The following is a 26,718-nucleotide window of genomic DNA, read 5'->3' as shown; positions in this document are numbered from 1 at the left end:
CCTTGTTTTCAGGGTAAACCCTGCCCTAGGGCCCTCCCTGTGGCCTCAGCTAGACAACCAGCATGCAAGAATCAGCAGATCTCTCCTTTGGAGCTGCTTTGCATGCCTAAACCCTCATTTCCTCAGGTCCTCATGCTGGATCTGTTTAAATACCTCTGACTCTCCAAAAGTCAGAGGATATTGAGCTCCTTGTTTATTAACTCCTGGAACTCATAAACCCGCCATGGCCCGTGTAGCCCTGAGCTTCCAGCCCCAGCCTGGGAAGCCATTCATGACCTTCTGTTGAATGCAAAACTGCTTTCACTGTGGGTAGATTATCTGCCTGCAGAATGGCCATCTCCAGCAGTTTCCTTGGCTAATGGATAAAAGGTCTGTCTGCTTACACGTTAAGTATGGGAAAGAGAGCTGGAGAAACTCCTTTCTGCATCCTTTATAGAGAAATGCCTAGCAGGCACCGAAGATCATGCTAACGAGAGCCATGCTTCTCTTGAGGAGGTTTCCAGATGGCAGAGGCTCATGCGTGTAGCAACAACCCTTTGCAGCTCTTTACTGTTGGCCAAGCATTGGCAGGTCCATTATTTCATTTACGCCTCATGCCATGCCGGTGAAATGGCAGGGCTGGTATTATTATTACCCCATGCTATAGAGAAAGCGAATGAGATGATAGGGTTTGTTTGAAGTCTCCCAGGTCTCAAAGCAGAGCAGGGCTCAAATTTCCCTCTCTCCATGCTGCTCACATCATTATCTCAGCATACTTAATTCAGGCATCTGACAACATCTTAAACCGTTTTTAATTAAGGCTCTCAATTTACCTAAGGCAGGTATTGATCTCATATTTCAGCATTATAGCATATTGATTAAAAACTCATGCTCTGGACGCAAATGGTCTGTGTGACCTTGGACGAGTCACTTACTCTTTTCTGCCTCAGTTCATGTATAAAATGAGGATAATTTTAGTGTCCCTTCAGGGATAACATAATATCCACAAATAACTTAGCACAGTGTCTGACACACCAATAAGTGCTCAATTTAAGTGAGATTCATGAATTATAACAGTAATTATATCATTATTGCAAAATAATTAGAATATTTTTGAGGGCTTACTATACACTAACACACTGCCAAGGGTTGTGAAGGATACCATGCCATTTCATATGACATGGTAATATCAGAGGAGACAGCCAAGTTGCTTAAAATCTTATTAGGAAGAGACACATATGGAACTCTTGAGAAATAATATGGAACTACAAATCATCAAATAGGAAAATGCACGCTATATACAATAAGTTCTCTAAAAGTAATGAAGAGGTGAAAAATCATTAAATGCTAAAGTTGAACATCCACTCCAAACCTTGCAAGTGACAGAAGAGACACGAGGCCAGAGAAAGTATGGCCTCAGCCAAGGCCATACAGAGAGTAAATAGCAAGTGGCAGAACTTGAAGTCACTTAGTGCCTTAGTCAGGAATGGACTTAGAATCCGTGATTCATGCCCTTCTCCTCCCTATTCATTCATCTCTTCATTTATTAAGAACCCACTATATATGGGACACTAGGCTGAGCCCAGGAAATATGGTGCACAGCCAGCACCTACCCTCAGGGGGCTTATAGTCAGAGATACAGACAGGTCAGTAAGTAATTAATACTTTGTATTAGAGTCTGAGTAATATATCAGCAAATCTTGCCATTTCCTCCTGCATTTACATCCTCTATAGGGTGTCCTTTCTGATTTAATTTTAGAGGTCGAAAGGAGACCTCTGGAAATATGCAGCATCTTAGTGCTGGAAATAGATATTGGAAGGAAGGGACAACGGTAGACACTAAAGACAGCAGTCAGTGTGCCTGAGTCTGTCCTGTGTGTATGTGGGGGTGGGGGGTGCTGCGGTGCTGGGGGCCCCATGTCTTCAGATTGAGATTAGGGGCAGGGACCCAGGTGAATTCCTGGGAGTGTGTACAAGTATGCCCTGTGGGGACACCAAGGACTCAGTGTGACGTGAGTGTGAGGAAAGGAGCTTTGGGTGGGGCTTTTGGTGGCTTACATGAAACTGAAAGACCAAGTATAGTTGGATGTCTCAGTGTGAGACAGGAAGCTCAGCAAAGGAGCCAAGAGCCAGGGATTTGCTTCAAAATAACGAAGGCCAAGGAGGGGGAGTGGATGGGAATAGAGCTGAAATAAGATCGGTAGTGAGTTCATGCTTGTTGAAGCAGGATGAAGGGCCCTTCAGGGTCCAGTAGACTTTCCTCTCTGCTAGTCTATATCTTCGAAATGTTCTATAATTTAAATGCTGACCCAAAAAGTATTGTTTTGATGGGAAAAAAATGTAGATGAGTGCAGAATACTTATTCCTAAAGCTATGCACTGGATGAGAAGGAGGGCGATGTGTGGGAGGGTGGGCTTTGGGCAGCATCCTGAGCGGAAGAGAGGCCGGGTGGAGTGTTCCCTGTGGGTGTGGGCTGTGTACCGTTGCCCTGGCATGTGGGGGGTGGTCTGGAACACATGTGCCCATAGGAAAAGGCCTGTAATACTGTGAGGTAATCTCCTGTTATTTTTAGGGAGTAAATAACATCTCTTATGCAGCAGGTTATGTGGCTCCACAGGCTCTGTCTATGTCAACTAACATGCACTTAAATTGGAGGGTATTGAGGCCTCACAGGAGGGCCTGTTAAGAACTTTGTCATTATATATTTTTCCTTTATGATGAAATACCTCTAATCCATTTTTAGCAAAAGTAGGGGTGATTGCTAAATGCGCGTGTGTGTGCTGTTTCTGTGGTCCAAAGGCAAGATTTATGATTATAGAATAGACAGTAGCTTGCTCTCTTGGTTGTTTTTTTTAAAATTGTTTTCCTTTGAAATTCCAGAGTTAATGTTTTGTCTGCTTTCCATCTGACCCTCTTTAGAGAGCAGCATATTTGTGTGCATGTGTGCATGTGTGTGTGCATGTGTGCATGTGTGTATGTGTGTGTGTGTGTGTGTGTGTGTTTACCAGAGAGAGAGAGAGAAGAGAGAGAGAGAGAGAAAGAGAGAGAGAGAGAGAGAGAGAGAGAGAGAGAGAGAGAGAGAGAGAGAGAGAGATTGAGAGAGAGAGAGAGAGAGCTGGAAACAAAGAATCGTTGTCTCTAAGCTGTAGCAGGCAGGAAACCCCAGTCCCCAGGGAATTCAGCCAGCCAGCCCTGTCCTGGAGTCAGACTCCAGCTCTCTGAATTCAATTTGACAGCTTGTCTGGGACACTTTCTAAGTAACCATTATCCTTCCTTTCTCTAAGTAAAAGAACTGTTATTTTTTTTCCATGGGTGTGCTCTGTGCGCCGTTATCGCACATGTGTGGGTTACACAGTGACTAGGACACGCTTTCTCTAAATTATTGGAAACACTTAGCCTGTTTCCTAAGACAAGTGTAAACTTGTTCCAGGATAATGAGGCAAACGACTTTTAATATTGTATCATTGCCTTTTTGGAGGCAGATATAGTGGAATTTTGTTAGGGCGCTTCTTTTTTTCTTTAGTTCTAGTTAAGGCATAAATTCCCTTATTTGAAGGAGTTCTTCCATTTCAGGAATAATTCAAATTATTCACGTTTTATTCCTTTCAGGATTTTAAAATATATATACAAAGGTATCTTCTAATGACCATTCTCCTCAGTTTCTGTGTTTGACTGATTAATCAATTATTTTAAAGAAATACATCAACATACATCTCACTGCAAGAGAGAACTCAGAGGGACATGCATGTCAGCCTTGGCACCCCGGGAGTTGTGCAGGGGACAGGCACAACCTGGAGTTCAAAGCAGGCACTTCTCTGTTCTGTATCCTCCAGCCACTCAGACTAGTTGACTTTGCCACCACAGTGTGAGGGATTCTGAGGCAAAACCAACTCTTCTGTTGTGCATATTTGAAGGCTGCCCAGATTCAGCTATGCAGAGTTGCCAGAGACACAAGTCCCAGAACAGTCTAGATCTCTTCGGGGTTCAGAGATGTGACAGCTTTGCCCAACGAGACGGTTTTGCCTATTTAGGGACTTACCAAAAAGCTGATCCTTCAAATGTGAATCGATTCCTGTCCAGTCCATTTTCAAACGGAATATTGACTGTTTCCCCATCTCTCCTAGTCTGTCACACCCTTCCTTCTCTGTCTCACCCCACAGCCCATCCATATCCTAGGACGCCACACTCCCCATGTAAGGCCCAGGTCAGATGACCTCTCCTCAGTACGGTCTCATCCACCCCCTTTTCTCCACACTTTGTTTGGACTTACTGGTTTTCCAATTTAGCATTCAGCAGATTCTATCATAACAGTCTTATCTTACAAGACTTGAAGCATTTTGGAGGTAGAAATTTAGACAAAGCCATTGGATGGATGAATGAAAATTATAGGTAAAATGCCTTATACTACTCCCCCTAAGAATTTTCTGTAAAACCAACACTTCGCAATGTTTCTAAACATGAGAGTGACATTTTGGTTCCGTCCACTGCAAATATGGGCATGATACTTACCCTTCCTCTCTACCTTGACTTAAACTTCCCCTTCATTTGACACCAAGGAGAATCCTCTGAGCTGCCATCAGTCCTACCCATGAGTAGAGGGAAGAGATCACCAAGACCTGATTTCATTCACAAGGTGGCAGTTCTACTTGACTCTTTAGGCCGATTTTATTTTTATCAATTCAAACTCCCATGGGCAGCCCTTCAGATCTGGGTCTTCTTGCTATAGGTGTCAATGAGAAAAGAGGCCAAGGACAGAACCAAGTGACAGAAAAGTGGTATTGCAGGGGAAATTGAACTTCTGCTCACTTCAACCTTCCTTCCCTTACCTTTCTTCTCTCCCTCCCCCATAAGGATACGTGCTAAGATTTACTAAGTTTTCACCACGTGCCAAGAACTTTTCTATTCTCTTCACACTTATACTTCATAACAGTCTTATTTAGTTGGTACTATTATCATTCCCTTTTCACATATGAGAAAACTGGGGCACAGATAGCTTAAGCCCAAATCACAAAGCTAGTACGAAGCAGAACAGAGTCCATTTCTGCAGTCCCCTCCCTGCCCAAATAGTGGCGAAGCTCCACAGTTGCCTCTTTCTATTCCATCCACTGCCCCGTGGAAAAGTCCATTTCTTCCATAAAGCTGACATCATCCAGTTGTTAAGATGATATGATTAGATTCCTTCCATGGTCCAAAATATCAGGAACCTGACTCAATATACTCAGTTCTTGCATTTCACAAAGCAATTGGGTGATTTCACAGATGTCCTTTTCATTATTATGTTTTATGATGTGTTTAATATTACTTATCTTTTTGATATTACACTTAAGAGAATAAAGGAAAAGATTTAGAAAAGGAACTGATATACTGAGTAACACTATCAGTAAAGATTGCAAAACTTAATTTTTAAAATGAGGGGAGGTGGATATTTGGTCAGTAAATCTAGTCGTGAAATTTCCCTCAAATTACAACAGGTGAGCAGTCCCTTGCCTCTATAAGCTTTATTGACCCATGCTTCTCAAGGAGGAGAAAGAAAGGTATCAGAATCATCTGGGACCATTTTAAAGACACATGCCAGCATGTTCCAGCCACCTCCATCTATTCTCAATTCATAGGCGCCATTGGTCGCTGAAGGAGCTGAGGAAGAAGTTGGAACTTATCATCTTTGTCCTTAGAATAAGCTCTTTCCATTGCTTCTGAGATCTTCTCTCCCCACACCACCCCCACTACTGAGAGCCAGGGCTTTACTTGAATATTTAATGAAGAAGAAACATCCCTTCGTTACTCTGCATTGGTACCCTTTCTGCCACCATAGTGTTGGCCCTTTCTTGTCCCTATGCCAGAAGGCATCCAGGCCCCTGGTCCTATACTTGGCTGCTTAGAAGTTCTCACGTGGGCCTTCCTGTCCTCCTTGGGCATGTCTTTTGTCTTTATGTTTATTAAAGCTGTTCTTAGATGCTCCCTGGAGAAATCAAGAATCTATCTGATAGGCACCAACTTGCTCTGCAGCAGTAATGTTGGTGACAGTGAATGCATGAGCCCGGCTACATTTTAATAAGGGAAAATGACTTTAAGTAAACCTCAGACAGGAAGGGGAAAAGGTGCAGAGCTGTGAGAAAGGTATTTGGGAGCAACTTGACCTTTAGAGCACCCATGCAGTCAGATTCAGCCATACAAAGGCTCTTCCCGCCACTGCCAGGGAGGGGCCTCCCATGACCATGAGTGCTCAGTGGGGTGGAGCTCCAACAGTTACACAGTTACACCAATGTCTCAGTGGCATTTTACACTTACTAACTGAGACATTTGGGTTATGCATTTCCAATTCATCTCCAGATTCTTGACTGTTTCTATTTTAGGCTTCCCATCTCTACCAAGTTTCACTTTGACTCAGACATTTCATCCCATTCCAAAGAGCAAAGCTAAGATTCAAAATGAAATTGACCTTGGTTGATGTAACTCCATTTCCATTGCCATGTGGCCTCAGTTTTTATAGAAACTAGAAGTGACCCCTGTTGGCTGTTTTGAGGAGTGGAGGTCCCAAAGTACTTTGGAAAGAAAAGGCTAGGTCCATAAGTGCTCCAGATGGCCCACTGGTGGCCACTTCAACACAAAGTATTACAAATACATTCATTTTGTGGAATGAACTGATTGAGAAATTCTACTGGGAGGTTGTTTGGGGGCAGTAGTAGCTGGAAAGTATTTAAAAGAAGCTTATTTAGTTTTATGCTCATAAACCAAATGCTACCTATTCATCTACCTCTCTGTATGAAGAAAAAAGAGCAAAGCTTCTCTCCTGCCAGACAGAGTTGTAGGGGTTTGGAGCATCTTCTAGTGAAAAGTAAAGGCATAGATAGTATCGTTTGCTATTTTAATATAGTTATTCTTTTACAAATGTAACAGTTTACTCTCATTAATGAAGCCCCTATCTAAGCTCATGAAGAATTTCTTCTTTGGGGGGAGAGATAAAGTTTTTGAGGATCTGTAAGCTGAGGGTCAATAAAAAGTTGGGGTTCTTTTTTGCCAGGCAATCCTTGGTTGACCTCACAGATTGCAAGGACCTTATCAGCTTACAATTACTTTTTTTTTTTTTACACCTGCAGCACCTGGTCTTCCTAGGTGGTCTCCCATCCAAGTACTAGCCAGGCCCTACCCTGCTTAGCTTCCAAGATCAGATGAGATCAGGCTTGTTCAGGGTGGCATGGCCTTAGACAATAAAAAGTTTAACATGCCTCTTTGATAGAGTTCAATTTCTTGTGTCAGGTACACTCTAAAGAGAAAGTGGTAATTAAGTGGGATTATTACATTATCTAAATTCAACACAGGCTTCAAAGCCTAATTCAAATTCCACCCCCTTCAGGATATTTTTCACTTATTCCCAACACTACAATCTCTTCTCTGAACCTTACCACACTCACAAGGTATCCACAGACCTAATTACCTAATTACTACAAGATTACCGTATAGTCTTTAATTGCGAATTTTTTCCTGTATCCTATTCCCAGGCTTATAGATATTCAGTAAGTACCATTGACAATTGATAGAGTCATTGAGGAAGGAAAATCTAGTCTTTCACAATCAAATATCCACTCAATCCTTTTGCTCCACTAAAGAAAGAACCAGAGGAAATTAGCTTTGGTCAAAACAAGAAAGATTAACCTCTCCTCTTCAATAAATTAAAATCTGGAAGAGTATAGCAGCTATAATTCTATAGGATACTTTGGAGTATATGAAGCATTTTTACATGCACGATCTCAATAATTCTCAACAGAACTCTGTAAGGATTAAACAAGCTGTTTGCTTTTCCAAACTCTTAAATTTTAGAGGAATTATTTTCCCCCAAGTATCTCCCTTTTATTAGATAGATTAACTGAGATTCAGAGACATTAAGTCACTTGCCCAAATTCACACAGCTCATAGCTGGCAGAGATGGGAAGCAAACCAAAGATTTCTAAATCCCAATTCAGTATTCTTTCTATTGCAATGAGCTCTCTTTGCTGTTTGGAACTGATTAAAGAGAAATAATGGAATTCTTTCCCGTGAAAATCTTTGAGAGCCTTTAATAACACCACAAACAACCTTATGCTTGATAAGATTTAGGTACTACTCTTCCAAAGAGATGAAAATCATTCTTGGTATTATTTTGAAAAATATTTAAGCTTAAAATGTCTTTGGCCTGCCTGTAAAATAATTATCAGTCCTGCCCAATATCCTAGAGGAGTTTAGAGAAAGGAAGTTTTTATGCTATGACTCATACTTTCAATATCTATTAAAATTCTTATATGTCTATATATGATTTCTTTCGGGCTTCAGGCCTCCAGTCCTGTGCTAATTTGCATGTCTGGTTTAGATAATGTCTGAGGTAGCTTCCAGTCTGAAAAAGAAGCCTCTAATTCTATTATATAAGTGAGACCACATTCCACCTAATAGTTCTTTTTCTTTCACTACTGTACTCTTGTTGTGTAGATTCAGGACTCAGGTTGGAAGAATTTCATACTCACCGACCAGGCCACAGAGATGGCCTGTTCCTTCAGGACGAACTCACCTGTTCACTCTTCCCACACTGACCCCAGAGAATTGCCCTTTCCTGAAAACCACTTCAGATCCAGATCAAAAGGCAAATCATAGGAAGGGTTTGCATTTTATGTTTCTTGATTTAAATGGCAATTCTAAGTCAGTGTGAGTCTAAGACCACAGATTTGGCAATTAGCCTGATTTTACACATGCGAAAATTGGTGAACTCTTTAATAGACTAGGCTCAGCTCATCTGCTACATTCCCTCACCCGTACATCAAAAAGACACTGTTAAGTTTTTTAGCTGATTTTGTTGTCTTCCAACACAAGGTAATTCTCATTTTAGATAAAGAACTAAATAAAAAGGAATTCACTTACCAGAAGATCATTGAGATCAGTGTAGAGTGATCCAGTCACTTTTCATAAGAAAATCATAGCATTATAGAGAGCTCTATTTTCATAACATTGGAAAAATCAAGTCTTTGCTCAAATTATTTTCAGTGAGGCCATCCCCAACCCAGTACTGCTTACTCCCCTTCCCGTGTTTTATTTTTCTCCAAAGCATTCATCACCTTGTAATCTACAATGTACTTTACTGTTTGTTTGAATGTAAGTTCCACTGAGCAAAGATGTTTGTCTAGACATCACTGTACAGTAGTCTCTCCTTATCCACAGAGCATACATCTGAGACCCCAGTGGACACCTGCAACCCCCAAAAGTAATGAACCCTATTTATACTACATTTCTTTCTTATGCACACATACATACATGAATACCTATGATAAAGTTTAATTTATGAATTAAGAACAGTAAGAGATTAACAGCAGTAATAAAAAAATAGAACAATTATAACAATATGCTGTAATAAAAGTTATATAAATATGCTCCCTTTCTCTCTCAATATCTTATTTTAACCAATGGCTTGGTGTCACTCCTTTCAAGGGATCCCTTGCTGAAGTTTTCATATAGGCTTAGTGCTTTCTGGAGCAACACGTTGTTGTCAGTCAGAACATGTTTTCTGTTCCCGTCTTCCACCCAGAATCTGATGCTTCTTCCATCTTAACTATGCACTTATCACACACTGTGACTATAACTTTTGTAGTTTGAGATGTGACAGCAAATCTAGCAAGAATTTCATCTTCCTTTTTCACAATTTCATGGATTGAGTATTTGTTCTTAATGTAGATCTTAGTGACCCCACCATACAATTTTTCTCTTTCTTATTAAATTGAGAACTTTCACCTTTTCACTTAAAGGAAGCACTTTATAGCTTCTCATTGGCATATTTCAAATTTCCAGCATCACTGCTCCTGCGGTCTGGGGCCGTTACCAAGTAAGATAAGGATGACTTCAACGCAAGTGGTGCGATACCAGGACAGTTGATCTGATAACTCAGAGGGCGACTAAGTGACTGAGGGGCAGGGGGCATCTGCAGCGTCGAGATGCTGGACACAGGGATGAGTCATGTCCTGGCCAGGACAGAGCAGGACAATGCGAGATTTCATCATGCTACGCAGAATGGCACACGATTTAAAATTTATGTATTGTTTTTTTTCCATTTGATATTTTTGGACTGTGGTTAACTGTGGGCAACTGAAACTGCAGAAAGTGAAACCATGGATAAGGGGGCAGCACTGTATTTGTAGCACAGAAAACCGTGTCTGGCACAATAGTAGATATTTAACACAATTTTGTTAAGTGAATGAATGTGTTGCGGGATATGAGATATTGATTAGGTCCAGCAAGTTGGGGGAGAGGAAGAACCCCGGGGTAGGAGAGGGAAACAAAAGTGATAAAGACACAGTCCCTCTCTGCCAAAAGATCATCACCAAGCAAGGGTGATGAGTACACAAAGAAACACATGGGAAGACTAAACAGGACAAGAGCAATAAACATGAGACTCTCACAAGTGGCCTTTGACCTGCAGAACTTTGGAAGAAAAAGATGCAAAAGCTTAATTGTGCACAAGATTGGGACACAAGATTGCATCTTCTATTGCCAGAAACACAGAGCAGTGACCTCACTTTGAAATGTCAGTGGAAGAGGTTCAGACCAGGGCTCTCAGCAGAGCGGAGAGGGTTGAACACAGACCACCTCTCATTTATCCTCAAGCCCTGTCACCTAACTGAATTGCTAGGTTTTCTTTTCCCTACCCGGCAGATCTGACCCAAAAGTATGCAATTTAGTTGTGTCTACATGGCCCAACATGGAGGGGAGTTTTGGCAAACATCCAGTTAATCTAGTCAGTATGAATCGCTTTTCCACATAAGGCTGGCTCAGAAATCCCACTTTGAGGCTTTATCAAAATAAAGAGGTCATTTAGACTTCTATGTCACTTAGACACTGAGCGCATAGGAGAAACAAAATAAAAGAGAGGTCCGGGCTCGGCAGGAAGCTTTGCATGACTGTGGCGGGGCTGTGCCTGGCGAATGTGCCACTTGCCTCTCCAAACTTTTCAGACTTAATAACCATCCATTTTTTCAAGCATTTTTCTCATATGTCTTTTTTCCCTTTGCACTTACACTATCTTAAACAGTACCTCCATTATACTCCACGCAGCAGGGCCAGTACTGAGCCGAGGCGCTGTTGGATTCCAGGACAAGATCCTTGAGCAAAGGAAATCTGATCCAGGATGTTTTTTTCTATGAGTTCCAAGTTTGAAGCAAGTCTTCCCTAGATATTTCCCCCCTCCTGAGGTCTCAATGGAAGCCTGGATCCTCTGTTGCCCTTTGGAAAATAAGACGCCGCTGAGGCGAAGGCTGGGCTGCCCCCACAGAACAGGTTGAAATGAGGTGAGGACCCAGTTCTGAGCTCCAGGGCTAGCTGGGCAGGGACTTGGGGGAGCTGACAGTCGGGGGAACAAGAAGGGTTCTGGATAACCCTTACGCCTAACGTACCAGCGGACAGTCCGTAGCCCCCACCCCTCACTATCTTTTAGGACAGTGTTCCTCAAACTGGGGTTCAGAATAATCCATTTCTTCTTTTAAAAGAGAGCCACCCTGTATTTCAATTTGAGAATCACTGATCTGGCACAGGAGTGGAATTATCCTCTCTCCCGTATGGCTTCTCTTCCTTCCCAAGGCCTTCCTTAATGAGCTTTTTAACCTCAGTTCATCAAGATAAAATTTTTAGAGGTATGAGCAAGATTAGAAGACTACATGTATATTGTGTATATTTTTAAATTGCCATTTATGAAATGCTTGTTTAATCCTCATGGCAACCCTATAAAGCATTTGTAATTAATCCATTTTAGAGAAGCAGAACCTGAGGTTCAAAATATAGAGTAACCTTTTGACCAAGATCACTCAGCAGAGTAAATGGCAGAGCTGGGATCTGAATCCAGGGCAACTGGATTCCAAATACCATGTTATAACCCCCAAAGTAACCTCAAGGCCCACGAAGGAACCCTACACCTTGCATAACTGTTCATCAGTATGTGCCAGGTGCACTGTTTTTGAAGTGGGAAGCCAGGCCAGCAGGTCAGATATCTGGTGAGGTCTCTGGCAAAGGTTAGGGTGGAGACAGTGGCAAACAAGAAGCTGGTTCTGAGTTGTAGGTTGGGAAGTTTCTAGAAGCAGAGCAGCCTTTCACAGGTGGGGCGCAGTGTCAAAGGCAGCATGGAAGTGAGCCCAGAGGAGAGCAGCCTGAGTTGGATTGGTGGCCTGTAGGCTCCTCCTCAAAGACTGAGCCAGTAGAAGCCAGGACCACAGAGAGAAAAGGGATTTGGGGGGATCATGTAGCCCAATCCTCTGCCAACAACAAGGGTGCTGCGCCACACGTAGTCCTTCCTTGTGAGAGTCTGAGTGACGTCTCTCCCTCCTACTGGGCTTGGCTCTTTCTTAGGAAGTTTGGGGCTCTGGGTTTCAAAGTCCCTTTATTAGAGCTTTTCTCCCATGTCATCCTCGCTCTTTCAAGAAGCGGTCTGGAGCTAAGAGAAACTGCTGCTCTGAGCACGAGCAGCCTTGCCCACTCCTAAGCTGAAAGGTCTGCGTTTAGAAGCTGAGTTTTCCAACGATAAACAGGATTAGATGCTGCCAGCCTACTCAGCAGCAACCAGAAATTCGATGAGAAGTTTCAGGGAAAATACATCTTTTTCCATCAAGTAATTGAGAGTGTGGCCCTATGTCATAGCGAATGAAGAGAAAGGCTCTTGTGTGCTGGTGTCACTGCATCGTTGGCCTCTGGGTGAGGTCATGACAAAGCGGAGAGCCACGTGTTGCCTGGGACACTAGGCCTTCAGACAGGGAACTGTACGCGTCAGAGCAGAAAGAAATGTCTTGCCTGAGACGTCTGGCCATATTTCCAAGACTGTTTAAAAGCTTCACACAGAAACTGAGTTAACACTGGGATGTCTACGAGGAGGTCATCTCCAGAAAAAGTTTTCTCCTTCCAGCAGAAACTTTTCAGAAAAAAAATCTCCATGCTCATATTTCTCTACCAGGGAGGCTCTCCTGGAATCTAAGAGGCCATTTAGTGTCAAATTCGGCCACACTGAGCATCACATAATAGAGATACTATTCAGGCCATTATATACATGAGACAGAATCCTCCACAATGCCTGGCAGTACCCAGATTCTTCACAACAAGGCTCTGGTCTCTGTCTGCTTTGGCAAAAATTGATCTCAGAACTGTCTGAAAACAAACTCCAGGCAAACCCCTTTTGGCGACTCCTCTGGAAAAGAATCACAATAAGATGTGTCATTTTGGTACTCTATAAAGCTAGGGGGCGACAGCCTTCACTGAAGTCAAAAGTGAGTTTGTCAGAATCTGTGCTTTTCTGCTGATGAAGCCATCTGCCACCACACGAAAGTTCTGAGATTGTCAATTTGTCTGCACGTCCCTAACAGTCACATTTTTGCACCCCATGCCCTAAGCTTGTGTTTTCAGAAGTCAGATCTCAGAAAACAAATAACAGGCACCATATTCAAGGCAAGGTGGAGGAGCTCAGTGCATACTCAGGTTGCTTCGCAGACCCACCGGAGAACTCTCCACACGCTGACCAGCAGCCAGGGGTCAGGGAGCTGTGACACAGCCGGGGCTCAGGCCAGGGAGGGATGTCATTTGTGCAGAAATGTGAGTAGCTGGGTTAATTTCCTGAGCCAGGCTTTGTTTTGGTTATAAGTATATTTTTGTTTGCATGTCTGGGACTACAGCTGACCACACTGCCAAATTTTCACTTGCATGACTTCTGGTAGGAAAAAAAAAAAGCTTCATCTCGACAATGACATTAAAAACATATAAAGTAAAATGCAGGCCACTTCAGTAAGTGGCAGCCAGTCCTTGACTTCCCTGTGAGGATAAGTTTTAGCCTCTGCCTTATAACAGGTGAACTGTTGTCCATTATGTTTAGAGGGCACACAGGGTTCATGCAGTCTGCACTCCTCGTCACCCAGACTTAAGTCACCTAGAGACCACTTAGTGAGGAAAAAATCAGGGTAGAGGCCTCAGATTTTCTTCAGCTAGTGAAATAGTGAGCAATAAAAGGAAGCGTGTATGTTTAGCGAGGAGAAAATATTGGCCCAGTCTATTAATTCATTCAACAAATATTTATTGTGTGCTTGCTCTGGGATAGATACTCTTCTAGGTGCTCAATTATATCAGAGAACAGAAGAAAGATCCCTCCCCTTGTAGACCTGACATTCAGCTGGGAGATGCAGACAATAAACAACAATCGTGAATTAATTACTGATTAGATTAAGTGATCAGTGGTAAAATAAGAAGTAGAACAGAGTAAAGAGGTTGAGAGGAGGGGAGGGAGAAGTTGATATGTATTGGGTAGGGCTGGCAAACATGTTTCTGGGTCCAAACATTCAGAAGTCAGATCTCAGAAAACAAACAACAGGCACTATATTCAAGGCAAGGCATATGATGCAAATAATAGTATTAATTGCTAACATTTTCCATGGCTGACTTGGTGCTAGGCACTGTGCCAGGCATTTACTTGGATATCTCATTTAATCTGCAAAGCTGCCTGGGTTCTCTGAGTCTCCAAGGCAGTATGCTAGACCTTGGTTCTTGGCTTTGACCTTGTCCATTTTATGCTTTGTCTTTGCAGTAGGACTTACTTCAGAAATACTGGTTTTATTTAAATCTTACATTTAGTGGATGTCCCCACGAAACCCCAGTGCCCACAGAGTGCTTTTGTAAAATTCCTCAGTAATGGACTTGGTTTGTCCTTCGTGGATACAAGTGCCAGTGGCAGGACTTTCCATGCAAATAGGTGGAGATGAAAAAGCAATGGGAGTGAGACTTGTGGTCTTTGTTGCTCAGATTCCACACACTGCTCCTTAACTGTTGGCTAAAGACACCAGCCTCCGGCATGGCCCTTCGCTATTAACGTCTCTCTTAACTTCATCTTGAGGACACAATTCAGACGGATTGCTACTAGCTTCTCTGTCTCTATTGCTTCCTTTTCTCCTACTAGAGGACTTAGGGGCTGGTTGGGACCGCAATCATCCTCTCAGTTAGGCTCCCCACCCCCAACCCCTAGGTAGGCCTGTGGGAGAATCATGTCCTAACAGCTTTGCAGGTCCCAAGGCATCGCTGCCAAAATGGAGGCTGCTGAACACTTCCTGATAAGGCATCAACTTCAAACTTAGAGTTACAGACAACGGCAGCCATCAACCACCCTCTGTTGGTTACAGGGAATTCATCCATGCATTCTGTAACTTTTGCACATCTGCTCAGTCTCTGGAGCTAGAATGAAAGAATAGGTGGAAAAGTTGATAAGAAGTCAATGGTAATGATAGCCATAGCCATAGTTTGGGCTAAAAGAGATGGTTCTGAATGCATATAACATAGCTTTCATATAGAATGGAAGCCTTCAATAAACAAATGATTAAGTAGAAATATTGATTAGAAAACTATGAAACAGAGATTTTAACATTACAGCAAGTCAGAAGGCAAGTCAGGACTTCAAATAACACACACCAATTCCTGGAACTTAGCGATTTGTTTTTTTCTTTTTGCATGACTATGTCACCTTCTATTCCACTTTCTGTTCTGTTCCTGCTTGATTCACCTCCTCCAGGCGCTCCAACCCATTCTACACACCACCACAAGCTTCATTCTTCACCACACCCTGCTTTCACAGCATTGCTGCATGCCCAAAACATCTCTGAGCTTCCACTGGCTGTAACCCAAGGTCGTTAAGCTTGCCGAGCTGCCATTACATGGCCTTGAACATGACCTTGAACATGACCTTGGCCCTCTCTTCTAGCCCCCTTTCCCTACCCGCCCCTCTACTTCAGTCACGCAGTTCCCCCATGGTTATCCCCTAGACATCACTTTCACATCTCACCACCCACTTCTTCCTTGTTCCTGTCTGCATTATTCACTCTCTTCTCTCAAAGAAGGTCTTACCCGGGTCATATGGCCCCAGTTATACTCCCCTCTCCCTCCTTAACCTTCAGCAGCCTTAATGTTTCCACCACTTTTTAGTCCATTATCTATATTTCCTCACAATCTTAGTTATCTTCTCATATTTAAATGCAAGGACAGGGAATGCATTTCATATTACTTCAGGTCGACTCAATGGCTCAATGGCCAAGCACATAATACATTGCAGAAGTCACTCTGAAATAAATTATTGGATACCTAACCAGCATCCCCCCACCACATAAAAAACTTTGAAGAATTTCGCCTTTCCTTTGACTTATACCAGCATTTTACACACTGCAGACCCCTGCATGACAGCCCAGAAAATGCCCATGAGAGCCTTCAACCTCATTCCAAGCTTGTAAACAAGTCGGGTTTTTGTTTTTGTTTTATGTTGTTTTTAAGCAAGCAGAATAATCTATTTGCAGGAAGAATTGTGGGGGGAAAAAAGTCAAATAAAAATAAAAACAGACGACTTAAATGAGTTGATCTTTGTTTTCCTTATGTCCCCTTCCCTGCTCTTCCTCCCCCATCCCCACCACCCTCACTTTCTGTTTTGCTTTTCATGCCAGTTGCTAAAAACTGTAATTTAAAAACTGCACTGGCTTTTCCAGAGCCAGGAGGAATGTGCATCCGCACGTGGATTTTTCCACAAGAAAATTGTCCCTGTCTTTTGCTTCTTCTTCGCCAGAAACAATGAGAACAATCAGATGAGCCCATCCATCTTTGCAGTTCTTATTCTAATTTGTTTGAGAGGCTCAGAAGGGGTGGAGGGGATGGTTTGTGTTTCACCCTGTCAGGCTGTTGTTTGATGAGGTTTGTGCTCCATTTGTTCGGATGGTTTTCATGGTTTCTTTGTTGTTCATGGAAAGGCTTTGAAAGTCATAATTCTGTATCCTTAAGCTCTTCTGCTATTTCTGCTCAGTGTCTCAACGGGACTCACACCACGAGAAAGGAAAATGGGAAGTTTCTAGCCAGTTAGGGAAGCCATTTCTGAACATGATTATGGAGGCATGTGAATTTTTTTCAAGAAAGAGGTTGGGATCACAAATGTTTGGGTTCAATGGAATAGATTCCATGGCAATTTTGAAGCAAGGTTCTAGTCATGTCCAGGCAGGAGGCATCTGTCTACCCCCTCATTTTTTTTCAAGCCCCTGGCCTTTTTCCTTCTTACTGATCCTCAGGCCTAACCTTCTCCACTCTCAATTGAAAAGCATGAGAGGCCTGGGAGAGCCCAGAATGTGCTCACACCTCTGAGGTATCACCCACAACATCAGTGTGCTGAAGAAAGGGGCTGGAGTCGGCCACCTGAAACATCATGGGCCTGAGCTTTCTTCCCACGGAGTCTCGAATCTGCCCATCTCTTCAGAGCTGCTATAGACATTTTTTTTTTCTTTCCAAATTTGCATTAGTTTATATATGTAGACAACTTCACATATGTTGTCTCATTTTGGTCATTACCTCTTAGTCCACTGGAACTGTTTTAATAAAACACCATTGATTCGAGTGGCTTATAAACAACAGAAATTTATTTTCCACATGTCTGGAGGTTGGAAGTCATGGTCAGGTTCTGGTAAGGTCCCTCTTCTGGACTGCAGACTGCTGACTTCCTGCTGTGTCTTCACATGGCAGGAAAAGGGAAAGCTGGCTCTACGACCTCTTCTTCTGAGGTCACTAATACCATCCCTCAGGGCTCCACCCTCATGACCCAATTACCTCTCAAAGACCACGCCTCCTGATACCATCGGGTTGGAGATTAGATATAAACATATGAATTTGGGGGAACATAAACATTCAGTTCAAAACATTAGCACACTCTATAAGGTAGATAAATCATGTAAATTTTTATTTTTATATTAAAGTAGGTTGTCTTATGATTCATCCAAGGTCTCACAACAAATAATGCCAAGGACAGAACTTGACCCGATCCTCAGACTTCAAATTCAAGATTCTTCCGGTTGGTTACTTAGGTTCCGAATCAGAGTGTCCGTGTTCCTTCCACTCACTCCACCCTTGCCCCAGGGAAAGAGCACACTTCTGGAATTTAGTGATGCTTAAGAGCTAATGTTGCATTAACTTTCATTTCTCCTGGTTACTGAAAGGTCATCTTCGTGCAGCCTTTGTGAAAAGCAGGAGGTGCTGATATACAATTTGTTGTTTTTCATTAGATCCTTCTTACGACTCAGTCAGGAGAGGAGGATGGGGCAATAACATGAATTCTGGCCTCAACAAAAGTAAGTAAACGCCACTCTGCCTTTGGGAGGAAAACATTTTTCCAAGGACGGGGTAGAAAACAGGGTCATGGGTTAAAAAAGGATAGGAATGAGGATTTATTTTCCTGTTTTTTTTGAGTAAACATCAAAATTAACTGCCAATTCAGGGCCCATCAGTGATACCCACTCTTTGAAAGAAGGTGTGGGATTTTCGTTCGACATTTTGAGTTTTGTTGCGTTGCCTTTGGTTTTGGAATTATTGAAGTCAGGTTTCTCTGGACAAAGCTCTGTGTGAGTAGAAGGTCACTGGATTTGGATTCTGTCGTTTAAATGATGAAAATGACTCTCTATAACCTTGCTCCTGAAACTGTGGAGGCTTGGTCATTCCAACATCACTATCCCTAATTCATGAAAGGCTAAGATGGAGGATAACCTTATGAGGAGATGGAAGGAGTCTGAGACATCAAATTGAGTTGATGTCTGACCCAAAATCTCCCATTAAGAGAGGAAGGAAAGAGAAGATTCAAACTCCTGAACCAGAATGTGTCAATCTTGCTATCTCCAGGAAGTAAAATACCAAGCACGCGAATGGATGGCGAAGGGAATTCTTTCCAGAAAGAGGTTAAGATTACAAATTAATATTCCAGCAATAACCAAGATCCCTTTCAATATATGTGTTAATTACTTGTTTACTATGTGCCCAGCACTGGGCACTCTGGGGTTTACAAAGATGAAACAGGCATGGACCAGCAGGGGAGAGGGATCATGCACACAAATCACTCTTCATCTGGGTGGTACTGAGGAGGCCCTGTGGACCTGGTAGCATTCGAGTTGGCTCTCGAGGAGAGGCAGGATTAGGACTTGCAGAGATGAGGGGAACAGACCCTTCTAGAAGTGGGGGCCAGGAAAAGACATCAAGGTCCACATGTCTGACAGTCAGCGAGGACTCCAGTTTCTAGAATTTAGGATGCTTGAAGGGAAAGAAGTCTGGAAAGGTAAGGAAGAGGGCACGAGGGACACTATATAGACACTATATAGACAGATCTTAATTTTTTAGTTAATGAGGAGTCACTAAGGTTGTTGGATGGTGGAGTGAGATGGCTAAACCAGCTACATAACATATAATGGGTCAGTAGGAAGAGAGAAGAGTGGTGAAGATACAGTCAGACCAGGCCTGTGCAAGAAACAATGAACATCTGAAATGGAGAAGCGATGACAAGAATGGAAGATACCATTCCCGTGAGAGATACCATGGCAGGAACTCACGAAACATGGAAACACAGGAAGCAGGGGATCTTCGCCCAAATGTCACCTTCTCATTAATTACCCTTCTAAACTTCCTATTTAAAAAATGAAATCCATAGCCCCAATACCATAAGAAGTGCTATACTGTGTGTTTATTATTGTTTATCACTGTCTGCCCCATTAATATGTAAGTTCTACCAGGAGCTGCTGGTTCATTGTGATCTCTAGCACCAAGAATAGTGCCAACACATAGTAGGTTCTAGAGAAATATTTATAAAATAAAATGAATAAATTAGTGAGTAAAGAATGAGTGAATGAATGAATGAATGAGAAAGCAAATTTATCTTCCTTCTAAAGGGTGTTTGACAAGATGTTTCTCTCCTCTCATGGGTAGTGGCCCCACTTACCATATTTCTTTTTCTCTTGCCACAGGTCCCCCCCTTGCGGGAGCACAAACAATGAGTAAGAATAATGAACAACGGCCCCAACCAGGTACCTGTCCATGATGTATAATCCCTCTTCTGCTTTTTATGCAACTGTTGATTCCATGTAGTCAACTGAAGAGGATTTAAACAATATGCTTCATTCGTCATCACTTTTCTCTTCCACAGAGGGTCTGTGTTTGACTCTCAGTAATAGATCCGTGAATCAAGTAACAGGCACTGAAATCACGTAGAGACTTGTTAAATATCAGAGGTGAAAGGAATATTAAAGATGAAATGTTCCAATGCCTCATTTTGTAAAATAAAGAAACTGAAGCCCAGAGGAGTGAAGTGATTTACTAAAAGCCATATAGCTAGTTTATGAGGGCTATAGCCCCACCTTCCCAAGTTGCTCTCCAAGCCTTTTATGTTTCACCAAACCTTACTTTCAGAAATACTCTCATTCTGTGATGGATCTACTTAACAGTTTAGGCATGGGAACTTTTAAAGCCATGGAATTGGACATTCTCAGTATTGGAAAGGAGCTTAAAGACATCTAGGTCTATAGCATCCTTCTGTTACATCTCAGTCTTATGATTACCTCACCTCTACCTGAATACTTATAGCAACAGGGAGTGCACTACCTAGCTAGACTTAATTCCACTCTTTGAACCAAAGTCCCCCTCCCTGTAACTTTTCATTCAAGCTTCCTAGTTTACCCTCTGGAGAAATCTTGCTCTTTCATATACCTGAAAATGGCTCTTGTGCCATCTCCCTATGCCAGCCATGGCTTCTTTATGTGACACAGCTGAGATTAAGTTCTGAACAAGCCATTTACTTAAGGATGAGCAGACACTGTTTTCCATCTCCACTGAAGACAGAGCAATAGAAAATTGACTTACAATTCATCAGGAAAGTTAAGAAAGAACTTGCTGACTATGAAATACAAGCCAGACAGAGAAGATTTGATATAGAGGATTTAAAGAATCCCCAACAACAACAAAATCAGACATGACCTGCCAAAAAAATTTTATTCGTCACACTGTATATGAAAAGAATAGGTCAAATGGCCTTAAAGACTCTTTGAGTTAATTTATGGCTACAAGTAGAATCCCCAGATCATGTTGATTTTTAAAAATTGAAATTATAACTGTAAAATTAGTAAAATTTTAACAAGCAGTTGACAACTTGGCCAAGTTTAATCCAGCTCTCTACCGTGATTTCCTCACCTGAAAAAAAGATGAAAAACCTAACATAAAACCAATATTTCAAAGATTTTTTAATGGCTAAATAATCACATAAGTTTTAAATAAGCTGAGATATCAATTACAGTCATTTTTTAGTTAAAATACAATTTCTGGTTAGTGTTGACACTTCTAAGCTTAAAAACCACAGAATATTGTTCAAGAAGGGAACCGAGGAATCTAGTAGCCCAACCCACTCACTTGGCAAGTGAGAAAACTGATACCCGGAGATTGCCCAATGAGTTATTTAGTTTATAACAGCTAGGGCTGGAACCCAGGCTACTTGATTTTCAGGCATATATTTTTTATGCTACATCAGAAAAACAGAGATGTGTAAAGTTTTTAGTAACAGAAGGAGCTATTAAAGACCAGTAATTATTAGACCTTCTTTAAGCCCATTTAATAATCCATGTTTACCTTATTCATTGTGCTTAAATATTAGTTCCTTTCCAAACAGTTTCATTACTCTAATGTAATGACAGCATTATCTACAAATTGTAGACACCAAAAGCAAAAGAAATGATGTTGTTACTATTCCCTGTAAATACTGAGATAAACCATAACTGTGATCAAGAGCTTTTGAGGTCTGAAAATAAAAGCAGTCAAGTTGTCTGAAATTAGGCTTTCCTATGATACTGAAATAAAGTATAAACCCTTGGGGTATTCTTATCGTTAATGCTGTTGTTTTTATATTTTTAATAACAGTGAAGCAAATTTTCTTTTGTGTTTCCATAGATCCATATCAGATCCTGGGCCCGACCAGCAGTCGCCTAGCCAACCCCGGTGAGTTGACTTTGGCCTGCCAGGTTTTCTTTCCAGAATGTTCCATTGCTTTGTGAGATCACAGAGACCTCTGTCCTAAGTTGACACACCTGACTAGGAAGTAACGTGTACTTTTTTCCTTGAAACGTTCAACATCTGTTTCTCTCATGTACAAATGAGAGGTCATGGCTTGCTATTCAGTGGCAATAAATGCTCATTAGCTGAGGATGTTTCTGGAAAACGAACATTAGCTCTGAGATTTGGGTTAGTCGTAAATGGCACATGTAGAAGTTTCAGTAGAAAAAGATGGGCCAGGGAGGTGGAAACAACTCCAGTGAGCTCTCAGTTATCTTCCTCGTGCAAGGTACAAGTGAATAAATATTCCAAAGGCGTTTTATTCTTAACTTTCGAATGTGTTGCAGAGCTGTCTGGTCTTATGAAAGAAATGTGTCCCTGAAAGGTTGCAGGTAAAATGAACTTGACAATATGTTTTAAGGGCTTATTATCACAAATAACTCTCAAGTGAGCTCTAAACCAAGAGCGCTGAGCATGTGAGCTGATAAGCCCTGTGCAGGAGTGAGGCCCGCACTTCTTCATCCCATTTTTCAGTGCCTGGCCATTCCTGCCCAGATGGAAAAGAAGCCACCTAGGTCCCTCTCCAGTTGCTTTCCTCTCCGCCCATGTTCTTCTCTGTAGAACTCAAAGCTGAGAGCCAAGCTCTAGGGCTCAGCCAAGGATCCTTCCAGGTCCTGTCTAGCCTAAAGCCTGTACCACACTTTCTCCCTGTGACCCTGACAGCAGTCCCCTTGCCCGACTCTTTTACTCTAATGGAGACTACTGGGGGGACTTCCTCACTTAGCACAGATTCATAGTGATTCAGGCCTTTATAGAAGAAGAGATTCAGAAGTCTTGCCAAGAAGGATGAGTGTGGCTTGCCCAAAAAATCATAGTTTGGGGCCATCTCGTACCTCATTACCCACAGTGCATTTTACTAGGCCTTGGGGCAAATTATTTTAAGGTCTAACCATGTTTATGATGCCAGTCTCAGTGACAAACAGAAAAGCAAGTCGATAATGAAAAGAAGGGGCTGTACAGTAGATTCTGAATGTAAAAGGAAATATAAAGATTTTCCTATAAAGAGTGAGAGGATCTCGCATTTTGGGAATTAGATTCTGACTTCCCCAGGCTGAAATATTCTGTTTTCTCCGGTTCGTCTCACCGTCTGCAGGAAGCGGGCAGATCCAGCTGTGGCAATTCCTCCTTGAGCTACTCTCCGATAGTGCCAACGCCAGCTGTATCACCTGGGAGGGGACCAACGGGGAGTTCAAAATGACGGACCCCGATGAGGTGGCCAGGCGCTGGGGGGAGCGGAAAAGCAAGCCCAACATGAATTACGACAAGCTGAGCCGGGCCCTCCGATACTACTATGATAAAAACATTATGACCAAAGTGCATGGCAAAAGGTATGCCTACAAATTTGACTTCCATGGCATTGCCCAGGCTCTGCAGCCACATCCAACTGAGTCGTCCATGTACAAGTACCCTTCTGATATCTCCTACATGCCTTCCTACCACGCCCATCAACAAAAGGTGAACTTTGTCCCTCCCCACCCAACCTCCATGCCCGTCACTTCCTCCAGCTTCTTTGGAGCAGCCTCACAATACTGGACCTCCCCCACGGGTGGAATCTACCCCAACCCCAATGTCCCTCGCCATCCTAACACCCACGTGCCCTCACACTTAGGCAGCTACTACTAGAAGCTTAATCATCGGTGGCCTTCTAGCTGAAGCGCCATTCTTCACACTTCCTGGAATACTTTGGACTCGAAAGGACATATTTGGCCTTGAAGAGGAAACAAAACTGGATGTTCTTTCTTGTTGGATAGAACCTTTGTATTTGTTCTTTAAAAAACAATCCTTTTTTTTTTTTTTATGTTGATAATTTTTGCTTCCTCTACCTTGAACAAAGAGATGGATAATTCTGTGGGCCAGTAGGCCAGTTTGGATTCTCAATCTCTTATCATTTTATGAGTTGAATATTTAGATTACTGGAATGGTTGTATCACGGTTCTACAAAAGAAACTGTAAATTTTCTCTATCTTTTTATGACCAAAGCAGTTTCTTATCAATACACGGGTCATATCATGGACCTTGGAGGGTTCAGTATGATAAAGAATCATGGACTTAACCAGTTATGCTCTGGTTTGAGAATTAGTGAAAATAGAGGCAGGAAGCTTATAATCTTGTTTTAGGAAGATCAAATTCAGTGGATGGTAACTGGAACATTGGTTGTAAGGCCAGTGAAGTTTTCACCCAACTGGAATTTAAAAGAAAGAACATGTATGTGTATTTAAGAAACCATGGGCATTGCAAAATTTCTCTCAGTGGGTAATATGTACTATGCCGACCATTTTCTCTATAAATAGTCAGGATATGAACTAAGAAATGTTAATGCAAATGCAGACATTCCTGAAGGAAAGAGAATTAAATAACTTTTTTTTTTTTTTAAATAATGACAGTGAGTCCCAGCACTTAGAAAAGTCTTAGGGATTTCTAAAAACAAACAGATCCGCAAGCGCTGTGCGCTTGTCAGACCATCAGTCCAGAGTCACTCATTCAGAAGGCAACTTACTGTATAAATTATGCAGAGTTATTTTCCTATAGCTCACAGTATTAAAAATAAATAATTAAAAAATTAAAAAGAATAAATAAACGAGTTGACCTCGGTCACAAATGCAATTTTACTATCAAATCAGTGGTTGTTATTTTTTTAAATGTAATTTGTACATCTTTTGTCAATCTGTACATTTGGGCTGTTTGTACGTTTTTATAACTGGTTTTTAAAATGCATAGTGTCACTATTGCTGAAAAGAACATAGGATGTTTAAGTCACTGACTTACTAGAAAGAGATGCACTGGTGCAGTTATTTAACAGACATGCACGAACAAGCAAAGGCAATCCATTTAAATCTTTATGCTTAGAAATGTTTGAAAGTAACCGTACTGCAATCATCACAACTTTGAAAAGAACAATCAAACCTTCCCTTGTGTACATGAGGGATTTTCCTGCCTATATATGCAACATATTTTTTAGATATTAAAATATATATAATTTTGCAGGTAATCGTTGACTTTTTTTAAACTATATTAAGTGTTAAGCTGACAACTGTCAATGAAGACTATGTTGTAAAATAATTTGACTAAATAAATTGTGCCTTTTTCTCTCAGAACTAAGGACATTGTTTTCTTATTTATCCCTTATTAGGTCAAAGGGTTTTCCCAGAAGAAGTTTTCTATTTACCTCTCGCACCATGAAGATTTTTCAAATATACATACTGCATTACAGTAGAAAGTGCAAAATCAATATGGTTTTGATTATTTTTTGTGTTAGGGTTCTCAAGAGGAACAAAATCAGAAACCAGCATTAGATTAGATCGAGATCGAGATCGAGATGATAGAGATAGAGATATGAGAGAGAGAGAGAGAGAGAGAGAGATATTGATGATGAGGAATTGACTTAGGTGATTATGGAGGCTGGGAAGTCCCATGGTCTGCTGTCTGCCAGGTGGAGACCCAGGAGAGCCAGGGATATAGTTCTAGTCTAAACCCAAAGGCCAGGAGAGCTGATGGTGTAAATCCCAGACCAAGTGCAGCAGAAGAGGAATGTCCCAGCTCAAGCAGAGGGGTGATTTCCTTCTTCTGTGTTTTTGTTCTATTCAGACTCTCAATGGATTGGTTGATGATGCAGTGGAAAAGACAATCTACTTCACTAAATCCACCAATTCCAATGCTAACTCCTCTGGAAACACTCACACGTACATACCCAGAAATAATGTTTGATATGGGCACCCTGTGGCCCAGTCAAGTTGGTAGTTAAAATTAACCTTCACATTGTTGATGATGTTTGCAGAGATTTTTTTTAATGTTATTTAAATTTCCCTCCAGCCTAAAAGAGTTTCATAGTATGACAGCCACGGCCATGAATAATCTGTGTCCAAGAACCAGAACCAAGCAGACAGGCCCATCTAGGATAGACCCAGACTTCATTCTGTTGCATCCACCAAGCTTCTCAAACCCAAATGGCTGTCCTCCTGATATTCTGGCAGAGAATAAGATGGCCCAGCTTCCTCTGGTCCCATGCCCGGATTTTATGGTCCATGCAGATTTTTAAGGTCCCAAGGAAGACCCTGATTCAAGTTCCTTCACTGTTAAGTAGCTTGTTTCAGTCCCTCTATTTTATAATGAAAGAGAATGAGGCCTGGAAAGTCCTTGATATTGTGAGGAATTAGACTATAATAGTCCCTAGGTATTACTGAGTACCTTCTAGATAATATGTCTACCTAGATAAAATGTGATGTGCTCCAGAAAGATGGTCTCCAATTTCTTTTTTAATTTGCAACCATCCATTAAAAAATGTGTTAAGCCAATATTCTCAATATATGCACACTGATTTGTGAATCATATATGCAAACTGTTACATTATCATATTTACATTATAAAACAAACACAAAATAGAACATTTTAAAGAGTAATATAAAAATAAATCAAAACTGAAATTCTAATGTTTTCTTCTATTTTCTTTATATTGCATATCTCCTACTGCCAACACTCAACAAGAAAGTTAGTCTTTAGAGGAATCAATGTGTATGTACACATCTGTCAGGGTTTTCTATTGACTTCTAAGAAAGGAGAAAATTAAAACTTGGTATTAGTGGCTCAAGAAAGAGAGAAATCATGAAGGTCAGGTATGTTTAAGAATAGTTTAGCTGAATTCTTTTGGAAGTCTCCATCTCATCCAAGCAGTTTTGCCATCAATCTGCAAAGTATTCATTGGGGTAAACGGAGGCACATAAAGGATACTCGGTCCATTGGGAGTTCTCCCTATAAAGAGGGTTTCTTTATATATCCTTGTTCACCTAAAAATAAAAAAGGCCTTTCAAAATGAGAGGAAACAGTTATTGAGATCAA

The 26,718-nt window shown here is 41.6% G+C and overlaps 1 protein-coding gene and 1 pseudogene across 5 annotated transcripts in view; one reads left to right on the top strand and one right to left on the bottom strand.

Moving 5' to 3' along the window:
• FLI1 (Fli-1 proto-oncogene, ETS transcription factor) overlaps positions 1-24,980 on the top strand; it is a 112,661-nt gene extending 87,681 nt beyond the window's left edge. For all 5 annotated transcript variants that reach the window (XM_039872727.1, XM_039872723.1, XM_039872724.1 and 2 more), the window contains exons 6-9: positions 18,033-18,098; positions 19,755-19,814; positions 21,724-21,771; positions 22,979-24,980. In XM_039872727.1, coding sequence (XP_039728661.1) covers positions 18,033-18,098; positions 19,755-19,814; positions 21,724-21,771; positions 22,979-23,508 — 704 coding nt within the window. In that variant the 3' untranslated portion in view covers positions 23,509-24,980. The remainder of the gene's footprint in view (positions 1-18,032; positions 18,099-19,754; positions 19,815-21,723; positions 21,772-22,978) is intronic.
• LOC120610572 (uncharacterized) lies at positions 7,068-7,186 on the bottom strand (annotated as a pseudogene).
• Positions 24,981-26,718: the final 1,738 nt, after the last annotated feature.

This window comes from Pteropus medius, unplaced genomic scaffold, assembly GCF_902729225.1.
Source record: "Pteropus medius unplaced genomic scaffold, Ma_sr-lr_union100, whole genome shotgun sequence".
Taxonomy (NCBI): Eukaryota; Metazoa; Chordata; class Mammalia; order Chiroptera; family Pteropodidae; genus Pteropus; species Pteropus medius.
The sequence above is the reverse complement of the archived record's forward strand: the minus strand, read 5'-3'. Positions and strand labels throughout refer to the sequence as shown.